Below are 18,864 nucleotides of genomic sequence, written 5' to 3' on the forward strand. Positions count from 1 at the left end.
ACATTGGTTTCTGTTGAAGTTTATTGGAAAAATTATTTATTTTTTTTATATTTTTTTTATGAATGAAGCAATTTATTTAATTTATTAATCATTTACCATAAAGTTGTTTTGTTTGTTAACGATTTTGTTGTTATTTCGAACGTGAAAAAATAATAAAAACAGACTAGGTCGTATTTACATAGTGAAAATGCAAATGTATTTTTTCGCGTTCATCCGATATCATATTTACATGCTTATCGCTCAACTTGGACAATCGTGCTCTACAGTAATCAAGTTATTCATATGTACATTGTAAAACAGTCATTGCAGAGTTTGATAAGATTCAAGATAAGTTTTATTCAGTCTTCGTTGTATGGTTTCAAGGTCAGCCTGGGCACGATGTTCATTGATTGAAGCTCTTGAAACAACAATTTGCAGGCATATGGAATTTTGATTGATGACACATCGTACGATGATTTGCAACTTTGACACCTGGTACGTAAATATGAAATGAACAAAAATAATTTACAGACCTTCATAATCAAAATGGAATGTGATAACATATCGTATCATGCCTAGAGCCACTTTTAATGGCGTCTCATAACGTAGCTTCTCATTACCAACATCCGTGATGTAAATAATAAGTTGATAAAAAAAATATTAATAAATAAAAATTTTGATCGGGGAGATGTAAGATGTGAACAATCTCTAACCATCCTGAGTATCCAACGAGGCCACACTTGTTGCAAACGTCGATGCTGAAGGCATCACTCGAAAGCATCAGTCGTTCCAACAATAACATGCTGTTTTAAATTTATATTTATTATTTGGAAGTTTAAATCTATGCGTTGAAAAATTTCCAAAAATTTTTTTTTAATCTTTACTAGATAAAAATAACGAAATAGTGAATACAATTTAATGAACGCAGCAGACCTACCTGGCACCATACCCAATAAGGCAATCCCTCTCCATCTCGCCCAATCTCAGTCCTCCGTCACGCGATCTACCTTCGGTAGGCTGCCTGGTCATAGATACCGTGGGACCTCGGGCTCGTGCATGGATCTTGTCCATGACCATGTGCTTCAACTTTTGGTAGTATATCGGTCCAGAGAAGATGTATGCCTGCAACGTCTCTCTGATTTGTAGTTAATAATTTTTGCCATCAATTTATTTAAATAGGATTGATCGAGACCAGACATTAACTATTTTTTGCGCGCTGTTAATTTGTAGCTGATAAGATAATGCAAGGTGATGAGGAAACGGACAGACACCACTATGCATTATCACAATATAATCAATATCAATTGAAATAACAAAGCGACGTGCATTTGCGTCTGTCTCGAGAATCCTTCCTTCCGAGCAACATAAAAAATTTATTATTAAAAAAAGCGTATGAGGCATTACAAACGAACCCAGTGATGCCACACGTGAAAACATCCTTCCCTTCATAGTGGAAGTCGTGGGTGATGAGTGACTCATAAATCTCCTGCAACGGTGTCCCGTTGAAAGCTGTCAATAAAATTTAAAATTAAGTATTTTATTCTTGACTGATGAAAAATTGACATGCTTCCTCTGAAAACTAATGTTTAAATGTCAGAACAACTAATCAGATGTGAAATTGTGATAAGCATATATTCAGATACAGCATTTTAGACATAATGTTATTAATTTTAATTAAGGAATCACTTCGAGATGGCAACTAACTAATTAGTAATTAGTCAATAATTTTTAGTTAATTGAAAAACTGATGTAACCTGTGCCAAACTTGAACTCGCCATCAAGTACTGCTGCTTTGGACCCAACCAGTTCCAACAACTTACCGACCGTCATACGAGACGGAAATCCGTGTGGATTCATTATCTGATCGTAATTTATTATTTAACAATGCCCAATTAACTAAGCATTAGTTGCATGTTCTATAAGATTTTTAAACTATAAAATTATTATTAATTAACATTGTCGTAGTGTTTTGCTTTTATCTGCCAAATACAGCAGAAAATCAAAATGTAAAGTTAATGACCAAAATATGAAGTTGAAAAGTTTCTTCATAAGTTTGTTAGAAGATATGAACAATTCAAGACTAACAATATCAGGACACATCCCCCGATTGTTGAATGGCAAGTTTGCTTGTGGCACAATCAACCCGCAAACACTGCATTGTGTGTTTGTAAATTATTATTTTATAAAAAATTATGATATAACAACAATTATATGATACAACAACAATAATAATAAAGCAGCAATGTTTAAAAGTTAAATATCGTTTGATTGAACATGTCCAATTTCACATTATTTCACTTGTGTCTGAATGTTGAAAGCAACCTCGTACAATAATAATTCATGCAACAGTAACGATTTGTTGTGAATTTGGTAGATGATCAATGAATGACTATCAAATGATGAACAACCACCCACCCTTTCTGTCCATGTCTGCTACTGAATTTGTCGCCAATTTCAGGTCTTCTGGTCTGTCGGAGGTTCACCTTGATCAGCGTAGCGTCGTCCTCATTGGTCGTCAATAAAACTTGATCTACAGTTGAACTCTCAATGCCCCGGTAACTGCATGAGTTGTATTACTGTTAGTGTTAGTCAGTTCTTCATACTATTTCAGTGAGTAAATAAGAAAATCTGTAACAGATGTCGCCAGTCATTTATACAAATTTGAGGTTGCTATTTTAATGCAAAACACATGCGTATCATCATTTGATGAAAACTGACATGATTCCAATGCCAAGAATTACACCTTAAACTTGATTGATCTATAAAAGAAATAAATGAAATGACACAAATACGTCTGAGCAATAAATATATTATAAAATAAAAACACACTCCAAGGGAATTTCTTTGTACGCCGGCGGTTCTCGATGATCAGCAGTTTCAGGAGTTTGTTGCTTCTGTTGTATTGGATCTGTTACAGTCGGGACGTGCTTGTTAACTAATACTTGTCGGTTCTGGACTTGTTCCCCTGATCATTGTTTTTAATAAGTTAGCCAAATAAATAAAAAATATAAAATTAGCTAGTGAATACAAGTATAAATGCAGATTAAGAAACAGAAAGTATAAACCTGGTGAACAAATGCCATCCAAATCAAGGATGTCATGTTTCCAGATGGGTTTCCTTGTTTGTGCATCTACGAGAGCACCACTGCATTTGTCGAATGTCTGGTTTGTATATCTCTTCAACACAGCCTTTGAACTACGAGATACAACACAGCGACCAAAACCTGACAATTTAGCAGTCGTATTTTGTTTGTAGGCTCAATCATAATTTTAAAAAATCAACACCAGGGACCAACCAACCAACCTCTATCGAGAGATGCCTGATTGATGATGAGAGCATCTTCGATGTCATAACCTGAGTAGCTCATGACTGCCACTGTAGCGTTTTGTCCTGCTGGTATCTTATCAAATCCTATCATCTGTATTGTCTGTGAATAGTAAAGGCTAAAAAGTCATTTCTCTCCTACAATATTTAGTTTCAGAAGTTTCAATAGCACATCACACACATTATATAATAGGTTGGGAGATTTTTTGCATTCAACCCAGGCATATTGCAAATCAAGACCAGGCGTCTTTAACTCTCACATGCCCTGTAATTGTAATAATCTTTCTCACGTAATTTCGACTTGGCCTGTGAACCGACCAGCACTCTTTCAAATTCAAATTACGGGGTATGAAATAATTAAACAAACTTTTAACTTGAAAACGTTAGTGTTGGGCAAAATTTGCCTCGATATGCCAGCTATAAGACATAATGTAAGACATAATGGAAGGTTTTGGGCAGGCACATCAATTCATCTAAATGTGCATCAATGCAAATACATTTTGCAATGTTAAACTTAGTTGAAGTGGAACAATTGTCCGATGACTCACAACACACTGAATAAAGTCCTGCTTGCAATAAATATGATACAATTGACATCAAGTCAATACAAGAATGGTTAAAAAAAGAAATCTCTTTACTATGCATGATAGAAGCTTGCATGGTAGTCTTACCATATGCGTGTTAGCAGATTGACAATGAACGTGTTAGCTAGGAGTGTTCACGATATTAGCTCAACTCAAACGTCGAAGATATTGATAGATGTTCAATAGTACTAAGCATTAGTATCAAGAAAATTGAAAAAATTGTTACATTAGCTGGGAGAACTGTCCCATTGAAAAAAAGAATAACACTGATGCTGCTGGGTCACTGTTTAATTTTGATAATGATTGGTAGTAAAAATGATATTCCATAGAATTTTGGATATAATGAAAATCTATACTTGCCTGCATCCTTGTTCAAACTTGCATCCTTCTTATAGGGTATATTTAAACAGTATGGCCGTATTATATTTTTGCTAGCATTTTATCTTAACCATATTTCATAGTCGAAGCTGCGCTAAGGCTAAATATTAAAAACATGATTTCGCGAAAAAATGGGCATATTTTTAAGTAACTGTAACATTTTCCCTATCTTAAATATTTATCCTTAGCGTTTACCATTTCTTACTAAATTTCCATCTATTTATTCATTTGAGAATTACTTACCCCTTTATTTATCTATCTTTTTTTAATCTTAATATATCCATTTAATTATTTATTCGTTCATTTTTAATTCTGTAGAATTTATCAAATAAAAAACTGAATATTTTTTGTCTCTTTAAATCATTTTTCATTCTGTTATAAAAATTTTTTAATTTTTATAGTTTACATTATTCTCGTTTTTATTTACATTTATATTCGGATCTATATTTTCACCATTATTTCCACTTAATCTTATATTTATACCCTGTGCATTGTACCAATTTCTGAGAATTTAGAAGTTTGATTTTAGTGAAGATTAACAAATTATAAAAGTGTGAATAATGTAATGAGCTATGACGAAAACAGTACAAACTTTAGTGGTGACGAGAGGTTTTTGAGGATAGCTGAGCAGGTACATGACAGTGTCCATGCGTTTTTGCTGGTTGTATCCGATGGTACCTGCATGATTCAACACATCAATCACACCATCACAACATCGCCATCCAGCCAGCCAAACAACTAACCAACTAAAATCATTTTATTAATAATTATTTATTAATAATCACACATGCAAGCAACTGAATAGGAAATAGAGAACAACAAAATGAGCATCTGCCATCTTTCGTGTGTAACATTTTAATGTTTTCAGAGAGGTGCAAAATAAGAAAGCCATAAGGAGGCTCGCAACCAATTTGACAAACTTTTTGACAAGAATCAGAAGAACAAACAGCGGTGATGCAAAAAGGTTACCACAAATAAATTATATGTGTTGCATCATTTCAGATAATAGTGAAGAACGTTATTTTGTGAAAAAAATAATAAAAAATACAAATGCTAAAAAAAAACTACTTGTTGGATTTTAAAATTAAACATTAAAAACAAACCCATGGCCTGTTTGCCCATAGCACATTGGTAGGTGTTACGGGGGGACTGGTTGTGGTGGGGGTAGGGAATCAGACCTGCGCACACGCCCAAGATCGTGAAGGGTTCTATCTCCAAGTGAGTTGTCTTCCTGAAATTTTTGTTCGTACATTTTTTAAAAATAAAAAACCGGAATATTAGCGATATCGCAAACAACAGCAGCAGAAATTATTAATTTATTTATCTACACACACGCGCGCACACACACACACACACACACACACACACACACACACACACACACACAAGGTAGATTGAATAAAGACAATAAATTTTAGATAAATCATTCCCTTTGAGCTAAAAGAGCTAATAAAAGCAGTGATAGCAAAAGTAATAGAAAACTAGCAGATCAATCAAATTTTAATTAGAAACAAGTCGGAACTAGATGGGAAATTGTAGAAAATAAGCATAAAAACATGTACAAAGGATAATGTAACATTTATATCAATATGAAATAACCACATAATTTTAACATGAAAATTGTCTAACTCGGTTTTACAAATTTCTAAAATACCTTGCCAAAATAATATCTCTATAATAAACTATTCTAAATGATGAATGTTTGATGGAGATGTTACAAAATGATGAACCACTAACTCCGTGATGTCCTTTTCATACATGGCTATCAAGCAGTCATTCTCTTCGTTGACATCCAAGTATTCAACCAGGCCTTCATGTAGGAAGTCTTCAAACGTCCTCTTGGCAGAATTCCTGAATGTGATGACGAAAAAATATTTGTGAAATTTTTTTAAGAAAATATTTTTAATATTACCACAAAATAAAGTTTTTTTTATATAAAAATATTGTAAAATATTTCGTGAAATGAAAATGCTGATTGAAAAGTCGAACTTTGATTTGCCAGTCAAAGAATCCAGATGATCTCTCTTTACCTTTGGCTTCTTATTCTCAACTATTATGTATGGCCTGCAATGGATGATTAGCACATTCATTCAGTATGTGTGCAGCATATATTATATTATAATAATTATAATATATAAACATATAATTATAACATAAAAGATGATATAAATATTATATATACCCAATTAGTTTATTAATTATCAAAATATATGTGCGCATTTCGAATGCCTCTAAGTGCAAGAATCAACTGTACATATAAATATTTAATGATGGTACATATTCTTACACCTCCACACATCACCACAAATACATCACACACACACACACACACACACACACACACACACAATCACATGCCACCACATCATTACCTGCAAACCCTCCCTCCATCCGTGGCGATGTGGACAGTCCTCCAGCAGTGGTTCAGACTGACGGAAACGAATTCACTAATTTTAGCGGCTCTACGCAGCATACGGAAGTCCCTCACCAACCTGTCGTAGTTGCGGATCACCCCAATGATGTTACCTTCAGGTCAAGGGTCAACGTTAAACATTTAGTAATGTAATGAGAACGAATCCCAACAAATTGTAAATCACGGTCTTTCAATATTAAATAAAATCAAACAATACTGATAGATAGAACACATGGCAAATATATACAACGTGACAAACAACGAACAGCACAATCTAATAAATAAAATAGTATAACATGAATCAACGAGGCCAAACATACCATTAACGAAAACCATGTAAACTTTATGTGATGTGATTTCCTCGCCATTGAGCATGTTGATGTCCTGCACACCGCGATCCAATGCTATCTTGATGATGTGATGCTCCGGAAGGTCGGTGGTTATGTGAGTCATCAGGGCTAGATTCTTTATTAGGCCGCATCCCTTTATCAAAGTTCACGAGTTTATTACTAACAAACTTATTAACATCTAAACTACTGTAAGCTGAGCAAACAAATGCAACCAGCAGTAAGAACGTATCTATTAAGAAACTCAACATAAAAAAAATCTATAAACTATCTAAGAAAAGGTGATTGTTGATTTCAACTGAAAACAAAAGAACATGGCGCTACATGACATTGGTAACAACCAGCATGACATCACAACACATCCTATTGTTACCAACATCCCATGACACGACAACAACCAGCCATCATACACTACATAACAGCTAATGTAGCATCAGTTGTTCTACAACACAAAACCACACCATACAACATCACAACCACCCGAACCACACCACACGACAACCGCCAAACGACCCACCTCTCCTTCAGGCGTATCAGATGGACACAACATGCCCCACTGTGATGTCTGCAGAGATCGAGGCCCGCTCACTTTGCGGGTTTTTTCAAACTGTTAGTTAATTGGAAGCATTATTTAGTAGAAATGAAATCTCTGGTGTCGTTGGAAATTATATTTTATAAGAAAAACCAGAAACGGATTTGTAATATTTAAAAATATAAATTAATAGACCGTTAATTCCAGTTTGAAGTTATTTCAAGTTTTATTGAGACAAAAAATTGTCAAATGATCTACATGAACAAACAAGCATAAATACAAGCTGATTTGACAGTATATAATACAAATAAAACTGTATGTATGTGTGTGTGTATGTGTGTACTGATTTTATATGTGTGTACTGATTGTATATGTGTGTATGTGTAAGATGAAACACACAATGGAACAGATGATTGCATGTAAAAAGTCTATGAATGCTCAACCACAAAAAATTTAAAAAATAAAAATCACAAAATTAGCGAACAGAAAAACATTATAAAAACCAAAAAGAAATAAATAAAACAGGGTAACAACAATTAAATGAAAATCAAATAACCTGGCTCGATATCCTGGTCATGTGACCGAGTGTGGATATGAACGACAACCTATGAAAAGGAATAAAAATGAATGTTATTCACGAAAGACTCCAGTCATATAGAAGACATGGCAAAACAGCAACGACAAGGAATAAAAAAGAAAATTGCCTTGTAACAACCTGGTCAGGAGCTGAGTTATGCCTCCCCTTCTCATTCTGAATCTTCTAATAGTCCAATTTCCCTGCAAGCACAACCGAGAGTTATTCTTTACATTTATTTGCCATCTATTTACTCATTATTGCCACCAGCACAACGAGTTTATCAGGAAAGATTGAGTAAGATGTTAAGATTGCACCACTTTCAAAACTAAAATAAAATCTGATGGCTGAAAGTTCAGATGCCACATGAAATCGTTAAAAAATTTTCATTAAAAAATGCTCATCTTTAAAAGTGCATTCGATAGTTATAAATTATCAATTATGCTGTAAAGATTTTCTTTCCTTCAAAGCTATCTTTTTTCAACTTTTTGAAAACCTTCCTAACTTTAATGATTAGAATTTCAGAACAGAAAATTACGAAAGAGACAAAAATAGAACTACTCTGATATCAAGTACACAAAGCCTTGCAAGCAAACTGCCATTACAACCATCTCCCTCACAAAGAAACATTTCAAAATGGCAATAAAATCTGGTATTAACTGTAGAGATGGCGTAGACGAGTCCGTTGGTGATCTGGTCCTGCCTCATGTGCGTCAGGATGTCAAATTCCGTCGTTCGCAGCTTTGGAATTGTTTGGTCGGCAATTTTCTTCAACTGTGGGTTTTAAGTTGGAATATTGCATCATCAAATTTTCTACAATAACGCATTCAGCGGCGATGTGTTTTCGATGAGCAATCTAAAACCAACCCAAATATGAGTTTGTTGAATGAGATAAAATAACAATCATTTCAAATTAGATGCATATATAAAATAACCTGGGGCCTTATAAAATTTAAACAAAGCAGTAAATTACAGATTATTAGACAAAAAAAATTCTAGAATGGGCGAATGTTTGAAACATCTGAACGACAAACCTCAAAATTGAAATTCTTAAAAAGATCCTCAAAAAGAAGCGACAGAAGCTGGCCAGCAAGCTCCAATCGTTTGTTGCCGTAGTAATCTCGATCATCACCTCGTGGCTGGTCTTGGTCCTGCACGATCAACAACCTCCTCATCATCTGGGCCATGTATATGGCCTTCAACTTGAAGTTCCAATTCACCACCTGTGTGTGTGTGTGTGTGTTTCAAATAGCAGAGCAGGTGACATCAAATTTGAAATAAAGTAATAAAATGTAAACAAACGATTTAGAAATTAATTATTATTTAATACTATCCTAAACAATAAGCACCATGCTAAAGAAGTAATTTTTCAAACAATTAAATTAACATGCAAGCAATTAATTCAACGAGAGTCTTGTGCTGAGCAAACGTACAGGGACATGGGCCAGGATAGTATCCTTCAATAATTCTCGGGCCTCTTTCACCCGCCAATCTTCATTCGATTCATTTTCAGCATTGTCATTCGATCGTGACGCACGTTGCCGAAGTTTTGACCCAATGTATTTAAGAGCCTGCAGATCATTAAAATTTAAAACCCATGTTGGCTGAAATTTTTACTTTAATTTTAGTCTATTTTTAAAAATTCTAAAACGGCATAAAAATGAAAAAGATGAAGAATGACCTGAAGTTCCGTAAAAACTTCAGCCTGTTGGCATTCTTCAAGACATGGAACCATTGCTTCTTGCACAAGAAGCTCCACCCCAACCATCTGCACAATTTCCATATCGCACTCGAATCCCATTGCCTTGAACATTATCATGATGGGAATATCCTGGAAAATAATTTAAAAACGTCCCGTGATAGGTCAGCTTTCCATTACGATCAACAAATCAAATTCATAATTTAATTGTCATATAAAAATCACCAGAGCATAGTGATCATCAAAATGACACCGTGTAAAACCTGGCAGTGTACGTTTGTTACCACAAATAACAATTTATAATTACTGTCGTGCCTAACTAGTTCTTGGCTACAAATTTATATTTGTAAAAGTTTAAAAAGCTTAGAGAACAAAAAAATGAAAAATTCGAATACATCGGTAAAAGTGTTGTGCTTTAAGTAGTACTTGTCACTCTTGATGCAGACGTACGTCTTGCTCTTCTTCTCATGGGTTGAACTGAAAATAAAAAATTTAACAAAATTCATTTATCAAACTATCTCAATAGAGCCAGCTCCGTTGAAACTTTTGTGGCAAAAGCATCAAACATGTGAGCACACAAATCATGGAAGCTAAAAAAATTTGCAACACAAACTGAAAACAGTAACGCAACATTTGTAAGATTTCCAGAACTTGTATAATTAATGGTGCGGATGTAACAGGAACGTGCGTAACAATAGCAAAATGAAGACAACATGCCTGGTGACGGAACACTGAAACATTCCTTTTCGATCAGTTTCGACCATCATTCTGTTTTTAGCAATTTGTTCTTGAATGAGGATGACCTTCTCAACGCCCTTGACAATGAAGTAACCGCCTGGGTCCAACGGACATTCCTTCATGTTGGCCAGTTCCAGTGGATCCTTACCAGTAAGCAAGCAGTTGGAACTCCTCAGCATGATCGGCATCCTGTCAACAGAATTGCGAGAAATCTTGAAAATAAAAACTACTCTAGTCTGATCACTATTATTTCGTCCTAAAAATTTATTTTATAATCTTTTTTCTTCCCTAATTTTGATCAGGTCAGAGCCCCTTCAAATTTTATTTTTACACCTGCACTCCAGACACCCCCTCCCAATTTAACAGCACACCTCTTCCTCTGCAATAAGTACTAATTCATTCACTCACCTACCACAAACACAGGATGCACAAAATCTATGCACTACTTCTCAGAAGAAGCATTATACAAATTTAAATTAAAACTTAGATAGCTAACGAAAAATGTAAATATGAAAATGAAGAAAATAGATGAATAAGTGAGAAGAACCTTCCTATAGGGACACCATTCTTCAAAACTCTCTGGCTGCCTCTCGTGTACTCGACATCGACTGTGATTGGAGCCGAATACGTCATGTCTCTGAGACGACACTGTACATACAAAGTATTTTATAGAAAGAAATGTGTTATCAATGAGTGTTGTTATAATTCCATGTTGCAACTGAACTGACATCCAGATTGTTTCAAATTTTAAAGAGATATGGAGGAATATTCACTAGAACTTCAGACACACAAGTTCATTACAATTAATGAACAGGAATCCCATCACCCATTAACGTGATAAAAGACAAAAAAATTCACAATGGCTCTTAAGAACTTTCAGTTGGAAGCAGTAAAAATGTAATTTTTCTTTTATGTTAGTAGTAAAACTGGTTTGTTTGCATTCAAAGTAATGGAGGGAAAAAAATATTTTGCTTACATCATGAGGACTGATCGGATGGCTGATGCTCAGTGCTTCCTGGACATCGGGCTTGCCAACGTAAATATTTTTGTACCTGGTTGGGGCAGTTGGATGGATGGATGGTGGTGTCACTTGAATTTGTATGTTTAAAATTATTTCTTTTTCATCCATTTTCAAAATTTTACCAATGAGATTTAAAGATTTTTTGGAATGTATTTAATTACATTTAATAGAATGAGTCCATGTAAAACACAATGAATGAAACAGGAAAAAATTCATTTTTGGATGAAAATATAAAATGATCATAATAATCTTAATAATGTAATGGAGATCATTATCATGTGTTTCCCTTATTATAAAAGTATCAAACTTTAAAAAAGTTAATAACTAAAAGCACATTTGAATTTTGATTTGTAAATAAATGAATAATATAATTAAAAAGTTTGAAAAGTACTTGAGATAAAAATTTGGATCACTGTTAATGGTTAACTTTTCATTAGCTTTCACGATATCCTTGATCTGGGATGGGAATTTTAAATGTAGATTATATATATTTATGAAAATTTTTAAAAGATTAAAAACTGTATTCTCATTTATTCAAACATCATGTGGAACATTGACTAACATCTTTGTTGATGAAGTAGTTGAATGAATCAATGTGTTGGCTCACAAGTCCCTTCAACATCAAAAATGCAGGTACTAATTTGTTTTTGTCCTGATAGGAAGAAAAAATTACAGCTATTATTTTGAAAATTTCATCAACTAACTAAACATTCTATACTCAAAATAAGTTTTATTGCGATGTACAGGAAAAAAAATTGTTAAAATAAAAACTAAAAAGTGATTTGACATTTGATCATATTATTTTTTATATTCATATGCATTTGTGACATGTATGTTTTTTCACACAGAAACAAGATCTTTTATCTTATATTTGAAAATATAATTTTGGTTAAATTAGTAAGACAAAAATTAGTCACTAAATTTAAAAAAAAAGACAAATATCATGAGATCAAAGAGACAATTATATATTATATTATTATAGTTTTTTTTAATAATTTCACCAAAAACGTGTCTGCATAAAAAAATTAATAATTGTATCTATTGATCATGATGACTTTATTTAAAATTTTTTAAATAAAAAATGATTGGAATGTAATGCAAAAATTAAAAAAAATTTAAGACAAAAAACAACAAAACCTCGATATCGCTGATGGGTTTTGACAGCGAATTCTTGTCATTGAACATGTAATCTAGCAAACACTGCATCTTGAAACTAAATAATTTTCAGAATTTTCAATTTCGGCAAATAGTAAAAAAATTGTTTAAAAACGAAAACGATTTAAACTTGTTTGTAAATACACCATGTGCATAATATATATAGTAAGTATCTTGGGTATCTTATATATACAATGCGTGAATATTATCTTTTATGGAAAGCGAACAAAATTGTAGTAAAAAGATATATAAATTTTGTTATAGGAATTGAGCTATACAATACCTAAATTTAAAGTTGACCGAGAAGCATTTGAATCATTATACATTAAGTATTTATTAGCTATTTTATACTGAATAAAAAAAATACAAAAAATGCGACATCCACGCTGTTCTTGCTATTGTGAAAGATTTTTAATGGGAAGGATAGAAATTCAATCTAAAATCTTTTTAAAAATTAACATAAAACGTAACCAAGCACAAAATAATAATATGTTGATACAAGAATTGTATAACAATAGTACTTGAGCATTGACATTGATCGGGAAACGTTAGGCTTTATTTTTTACATTTTAGCTCTTGCAACCCAAGCAATGAATTACACTAATCAATCAATCAATCAATCAATCAATCAATCAATCAATCAATCAATCAATCAATCAATCAATCAATCAATCTATCAATCAATCAATCAATCAATCAATCAATCAATCAATCAATCAATCAATCAATCAATCAATCAATCAATCAATCAATCAATCAATCAATCAATCAATCAATCAATCAATCAATCAATCAATCAATCAATCAATCAATCAATCAATCAATCAATCAATCAATCAATCAATCAATCAATCAATCAATCAATCAATCAATCAATCAATCAATCAATCAATCAATCAATCAATCAATCAATCAATCAATCAATCAATCAATCAATCAATCAATCAATCAATCAATCAATCAATCAATCAATCAATCAATCAATTAGCTTATAAAGCGCTATTTCCGCGATGTTCAACAGCGCTCCTCAATGAATTTTGAAAACAGATGGGTCTTGAGATCCGCTCTGAACTTCGCAAGTGATGGAGAAATAGTTAGAGAAGTAGGTAGAGAGTTCCCGAGAAAAGGACCAGAAAAAGCAAAAGCAGATTTGGCAAAAGAGTGTTTAACACGAGTTAAGAAAAAGCGAGAAGAAGAAGACGATCGTAAACCGGGGCGTTTAGGTTCAATTAATATATCTGATAAATACTTAGGAAATAATTTAGATTGAGACTTATACATGAACGTGCAAATTTTAAAAATTATTCTATATTTTATAGGTAGCCAGTGCAAGAGAACAAGATATGGAGATATATGAGAAAAGAAAGGGGCAAGAGCAACTAGACGAGCAGCAGAGTTAAAAGCTTTACTTAAAGGATAGAGTATAGAGTCAGGAAGACCATAGTAGAGCGAGTTACAATAATCAATCCTAGATAAGACTAACGAAGTAACAAGAAGGAGAAGAGTAGGATCATCAAGAAAAGGCAAAAGTTTTTTTATTCTACGTAGATGAAAGTAAGAGCTTCTAGCAACACTATTAATCTGAGAAGAGAGAGACATAGTAGAATCAAAGATAAAATCTAGACTACGAAACTTATGAGAGACATCAAGGGTTTTAGAATCAGGTAAGATAATAGGAGGAATAGTAATTGAGTGTTTAGATTTATTAAAACAAATTAATTCAAACTTAGAAGGATTAAGTTTAAGGCACTTAGAGTGAGTCAGACCAAGCGATAATCGAAGAAAGACATAGAGATAAATTATGAAGAACACTATTGAGATTAGATGGAGGAAAAGAAGTATAAATATAAGAATCATCAGCATATAGTTGACTAGAGAAAGAAAAGTTATTAATAATACGAGGTAGTTCAGAAGTATAGAGTATAAATAAAAGAGGGCCAAGGATAGAACCCTGAAGAGTAGAGGAGTTAGAAGTAGAATTATTGAGAACAACAGAAGAAAAACGATTACAAAGATAAGAAGAAAACCAAGATAGACAAGAATCAGTAATATTAAAAGAAAGATGCAGCAGTCTCAAGAGAATAGTATGGTCAACAGTATCAAAAGCTGAAGAAAAGTCAAGAGCAAGAAGAAGAGTAAGATTACTATTGTCACTAGAGAGAAGGATATCATTGTTTATTTTAAGTAAAGAAGTTTCAGTACTGTGAGCAGGTCTGAAACCAGATTGAGATATATGGAAAGAGCAAAGAGTTAAAGTCTAAATAGGATGAGAGTTGATTAAAAACAACTTTTTCTATTATTTTAGAGATGAAAGTAATATTAGTTACAGGTCTATAATTAGATAAAGAGGTAGGATCTAGGGATATGTTTTTAAGAATAGGAATAACAATAGAATTCTTATAAGAAGCAGGAAATTTAGAGGTGGAAAGAGATAAATTAACTAATTTGAGAATGATTGGATAAAATATTGAAGAGAATTCTTTAAGTAAATTAGAAGGAAGTAGATCTAGAGAACAGGTTGTAGACGACATAGAATTAATAATTTTAGTTAGTTCTAAAAGATTTATTGGAGTAAATACAGAGAAAGATTCAGTAGTAAGTTTAGTAAAGTTATGAGAAGAAAAATTAGAATTAGATGTTCTTAAAGAAGTAATTTTATTTACAAAAAAGTCATGAAACTGTTGAGCAGAAAAAGATGAGTGAGAAGATTTTTTATGTAGAAGTTTAGATAGAACAGACCACCTATTTTTAGATGTTGAAGCAGATGTTATAGAATTTCTAAGAAAAGTAGAGTGTTTAGAGAATAGTAGATATTTATAATTAATCAGTTCAGATTCATAGATAGAATAAAGAGAGTTAGATGGATTTAACCTATAGGCTTTCTCCAGTCTTCTAAGACTTTTCTTGGCTACTACACAAGCATAATCAAACCAAGGAGCCTTACGAGAATAGAGCCTATAAGTAAAAGATTTAAGAGGAATAAGCTTATCAAGAATAGAAGTAATGTAGATATTAAAAGCACAGACAAAATCATCAACATCAGAAAATATGGTAGTATCAAAAATAGTTTCAGTAAGAGATTGAAGAAAAATATCTTTATTAAGAGAAGACCAGCATCTTTTAGAAATAGACATAGATGAATTTGAAGGAACTTACGCACTCGACTTGAACGTTGAATTGAAAGCCTTGTTATAATCTAACGGCTGGCTATTTGAAAATTCACTGCACAAATTATAATGAATGCCTGTCAGCGCTGCTCTTGCTGCCATGAAGTTATAGGCGCTCGTGTAAGAGCAGGCGATGTCCTGATGCTCGCACCTGTATTAATCAGGGCTTTAGTCGTCAAGTGGCGTATGGTGTACTGAGCGGTTTCTATACATTTGTTGAGGAAGAAAATGACGATATACGATATAGGCTATTTAATGAACACAAATCGTTCCGCGCTTATTTGTAAGATAAACACACACACATACGTACACGGACATATACGTTTATAAACCATTATAATAATTATAACAAATATATCAATATATATATATATATATATATATATATATATTGTCAGAAATTTTATGAAACTGGTGGTGTGAGGTAATCTCTTCCTCTATTTTTCTCAGGGAATTTTTTTATGGTCCGACAATAATTTTTGTGTATATTTTTATCGTGAGTTCGACCAGTCCTGTGTGGCACTGGGCTTTTTCGAATTATATGATTTTACTGAGTAACACACGAACGCGTAAAAAAATTCGATAACAATTTTATTAATCGACGGAAGTAAATGAAAAGGAATTGAACTAAATGAACTCTATAATAATGTAAAATGTCAATGAACAAACTGGAGTACAGGAATTAGAACTTCTTCTTGTTGGGTCTTCGACTTGGGATATGTTTCTTGCCGTTTAATCGTACAACCTCGACGTGTGTAACCGATAGTGATGTCGATACAACTCCAAGAAATAAATAAAATTAATGCGGAAAAATTACAAAAATCGGAGCCTATGGAAATTGGAAGCTGCGTGTGAAACTATACCAATGAGTATAGAATCCAGCAAGGAACCCTAGGTCCACAAATAGAACAAGAAAAACAAAACAACGAGGCGGATTCATTTTCACAGAATCCAAGGCCTGTTTTCACTGGGCCTGTCAGTCAGTCGGTCGGCTTTCGCACAACCCTGGCCTGTTTTCACTGGGCCGTCGAGTCTGGTTGGCTTCCGCACAACCAGCACAAAACAACAAGAGTCAGAACAACACTGGAAACAAATTGTGTGACTTTAGTAACTATGCCAATGAGCATAGAATCACGAATTAAGTCTCTTAAATACCAGAATAGGCACCGATTATTCGAAGCTGCCTAACTGGTAAACCCAAGGCGGACTCTTTTTGAGAACTTAAGACGTTTCTGAAACTATGCCAATGAGCACAGAATCACGAATTAAGTCTCTTAGAAACCAGAATAGGAACCGATTATTTAAAGTTGCCTAGCTATTCAACCCAGTCCGTACTATCTTCTCCACTCTGTTATCAAAGCAAAATTAGATTTTGTTTCGGGTGATTTTAAACATAAAAATTTCCAAGGTATGTCCAATTAATCAAAAAAGCTACTAATTAAATTTTAAAATAATTTGTAATAATTTATGACGTCATCCAAATTGCAAAACAAACAAAAAATCGTCTTGTCACCTATCGAGTAAATTAACTTGCACCATGTCCCCTATCGAGTGAATAAATTTTGCGTTGAAAACTTTGAAGTATTTTTAGTCAGTATTATTTCATAATTCTGACACTATATACATTTATACATATATACAATATTCTATAAATTCTACCGAATGTTTGGCGTTAATATGTTTGTAGTTCATTTTTTCGATTTTTCTCACTAAAGTTTTTTGGTGAACTTATTATCCGAATTTATGCTGCAAATAAGGCCATATTTCGATTCCGAATGAACCATCATCAGTGCGATTTAGTTTATATAGGAAAATATTCACTTTGTCAAAGTGAACTTAGATGGAAATTAGGTGTCATGTTTCTTTATTGGCTGGTCCATCTTCGTTGGTTTCCTTTTTTTCATCGATAGCATCATATTCTTCTTTGTCACTATTTACAATGCTAGTTTTTATTACTTCTTTGTTTTCGTTGTTGATTAAGCAGCGCCGGGTTGGGAGTGGGGTTGTCATTTTTTGTTGTATATTTATTTTTGGTTTATTGATGTTAATTATGACTGCTTCTGCAATTTTAAGATGCGTGTAGTTGCTGTTCTGGTATATGATATTACTTTGGTGTTGCTGTCGAGGATTTCACGGCTAATAGGGTTCCGAATTTTCCATTTTTTCCATTGTTCTTTCTAGCAATGCTATGAATAGTATTGGTGATATTGGATCGCCCTGTCTGCTTCCAATGTCTACCTTTATCCAATTCCCAAGTTCTGTACCTATTGTTACCGACATTTTTGATTCTTCATAAAGTCCTTTCAGTACTTTGACCTGCTTTTCTGATGTCCCCATACTTTCTTAAAATAAACAAAACAATGGTAAATTGTCTGACCGCTACCATTTGCATCCTCTATCAGCGGTCTCAACATCAGAATTTGTTGGATCGTGCTTCTGTCCTTGTTCTTCATGCAGATGTTGCTCTATGACCTTTTCCAGTTGTTCTTTTATGATGGTCAGCATGATCTTGCATATGTGCGAAATTAGTGCAATTGATCTGTAATTATTACGCTCTTTTTAGTCTCACTTTTTCGGCAGCATAACCAACACTGACTTGCACCATTCTTCTGGCCACTTTCCATTTTCCCAAATTTCTTGACAGATTGTGGGAATTTTTTTACATATCCTTCCCTGTACTTTTGTTGTTCTTCAATTTACTCATTGTTCTTGTAATTTCTTCCCTCGTTATTTAACTTTCTTCTTCATTGATTATTTTTCTACTTTTCAAAATTTCAAGCGTTTCTTTTTTGTATGTGTTCTTGTCTGCGAATAAGTCTTTAATATATTCAGTCCATCAATCCTTAAATTTTTACTTTCTGTTAGGATTTTTCCGTTTTTATCTTTAATAATCCTTGACATATTTTTCTGTTTTCCTTTAAACTGTTTAACCTGCTGGTACGCCTCTCTTGT

The 18,864-nt window shown here is 33.2% G+C and overlaps 2 protein-coding genes across 2 annotated transcripts; one reads left to right on the forward strand and one right to left on the reverse strand.

Moving 5' to 3' along the window:
• Nucleotides 1–70: 70 nt before the first annotated feature.
• Nucleotides 71–12,269, reverse strand: HELRODRAFT_98395 (hypothetical protein). The gene is made up of 29 exons (XM_009015986.1): nucleotides 12,153–12,269; nucleotides 11,982–12,046; nucleotides 11,546–11,621; nucleotides 11,117–11,217; nucleotides 10,525–10,758; nucleotides 10,227–10,308; nucleotides 9,814–9,963; nucleotides 9,566–9,703; nucleotides 9,167–9,355; nucleotides 8,793–8,906; nucleotides 8,271–8,335; nucleotides 8,115–8,163; nucleotides 7,544–7,633; nucleotides 7,000–7,162; nucleotides 6,639–6,792; nucleotides 6,256–6,330; nucleotides 6,004–6,102; nucleotides 5,370–5,497; nucleotides 4,859–4,944; nucleotides 3,284–3,407; nucleotides 3,045–3,203; nucleotides 2,809–2,944; nucleotides 2,395–2,538; nucleotides 2,065–2,131; nucleotides 1,734–1,839; nucleotides 1,392–1,488; nucleotides 917–1,114; nucleotides 693–782; nucleotides 71–471 (listed from the first exon to the last, which is right to left on the reverse strand). Exons 1-29 carry the CDS (start codon nucleotides 12,210–12,212, stop codon nucleotides 339–341), a joined length of 3,372 nt encoding a protein of 1,123 aa, XP_009014234.1. The 5' UTR covers nucleotides 12,213–12,269; the 3' UTR covers nucleotides 71–338.
• Nucleotides 12,270–13,775: 1,506 nt separating this feature from the next.
• HELRODRAFT_170169 (hypothetical protein) lies at nucleotides 13,776–17,100 on the forward strand (the record flags this gene model as incomplete). Its single annotated transcript, XM_009015987.1, has 4 exons — nucleotides 13,776–13,968; nucleotides 15,219–15,340; nucleotides 15,997–16,101; nucleotides 16,861–17,100. 4 exons carry the CDS (start codon nucleotides 13,776–13,778, stop codon nucleotides 17,098–17,100), a joined length of 660 nt encoding a protein of 219 aa, XP_009014235.1.
• Nucleotides 17,101–18,864: the final 1,764 nt, after the last annotated feature.

Source organism: Helobdella robusta (assembly GCF_000326865.2).
Source record: "Helobdella robusta unplaced genomic scaffold HELROscaffold_17, whole genome shotgun sequence".
In the NCBI taxonomy this organism is placed as follows: domain Eukaryota; kingdom Metazoa; phylum Annelida; class Clitellata; order Rhynchobdellida; family Glossiphoniidae; genus Helobdella; species Helobdella robusta.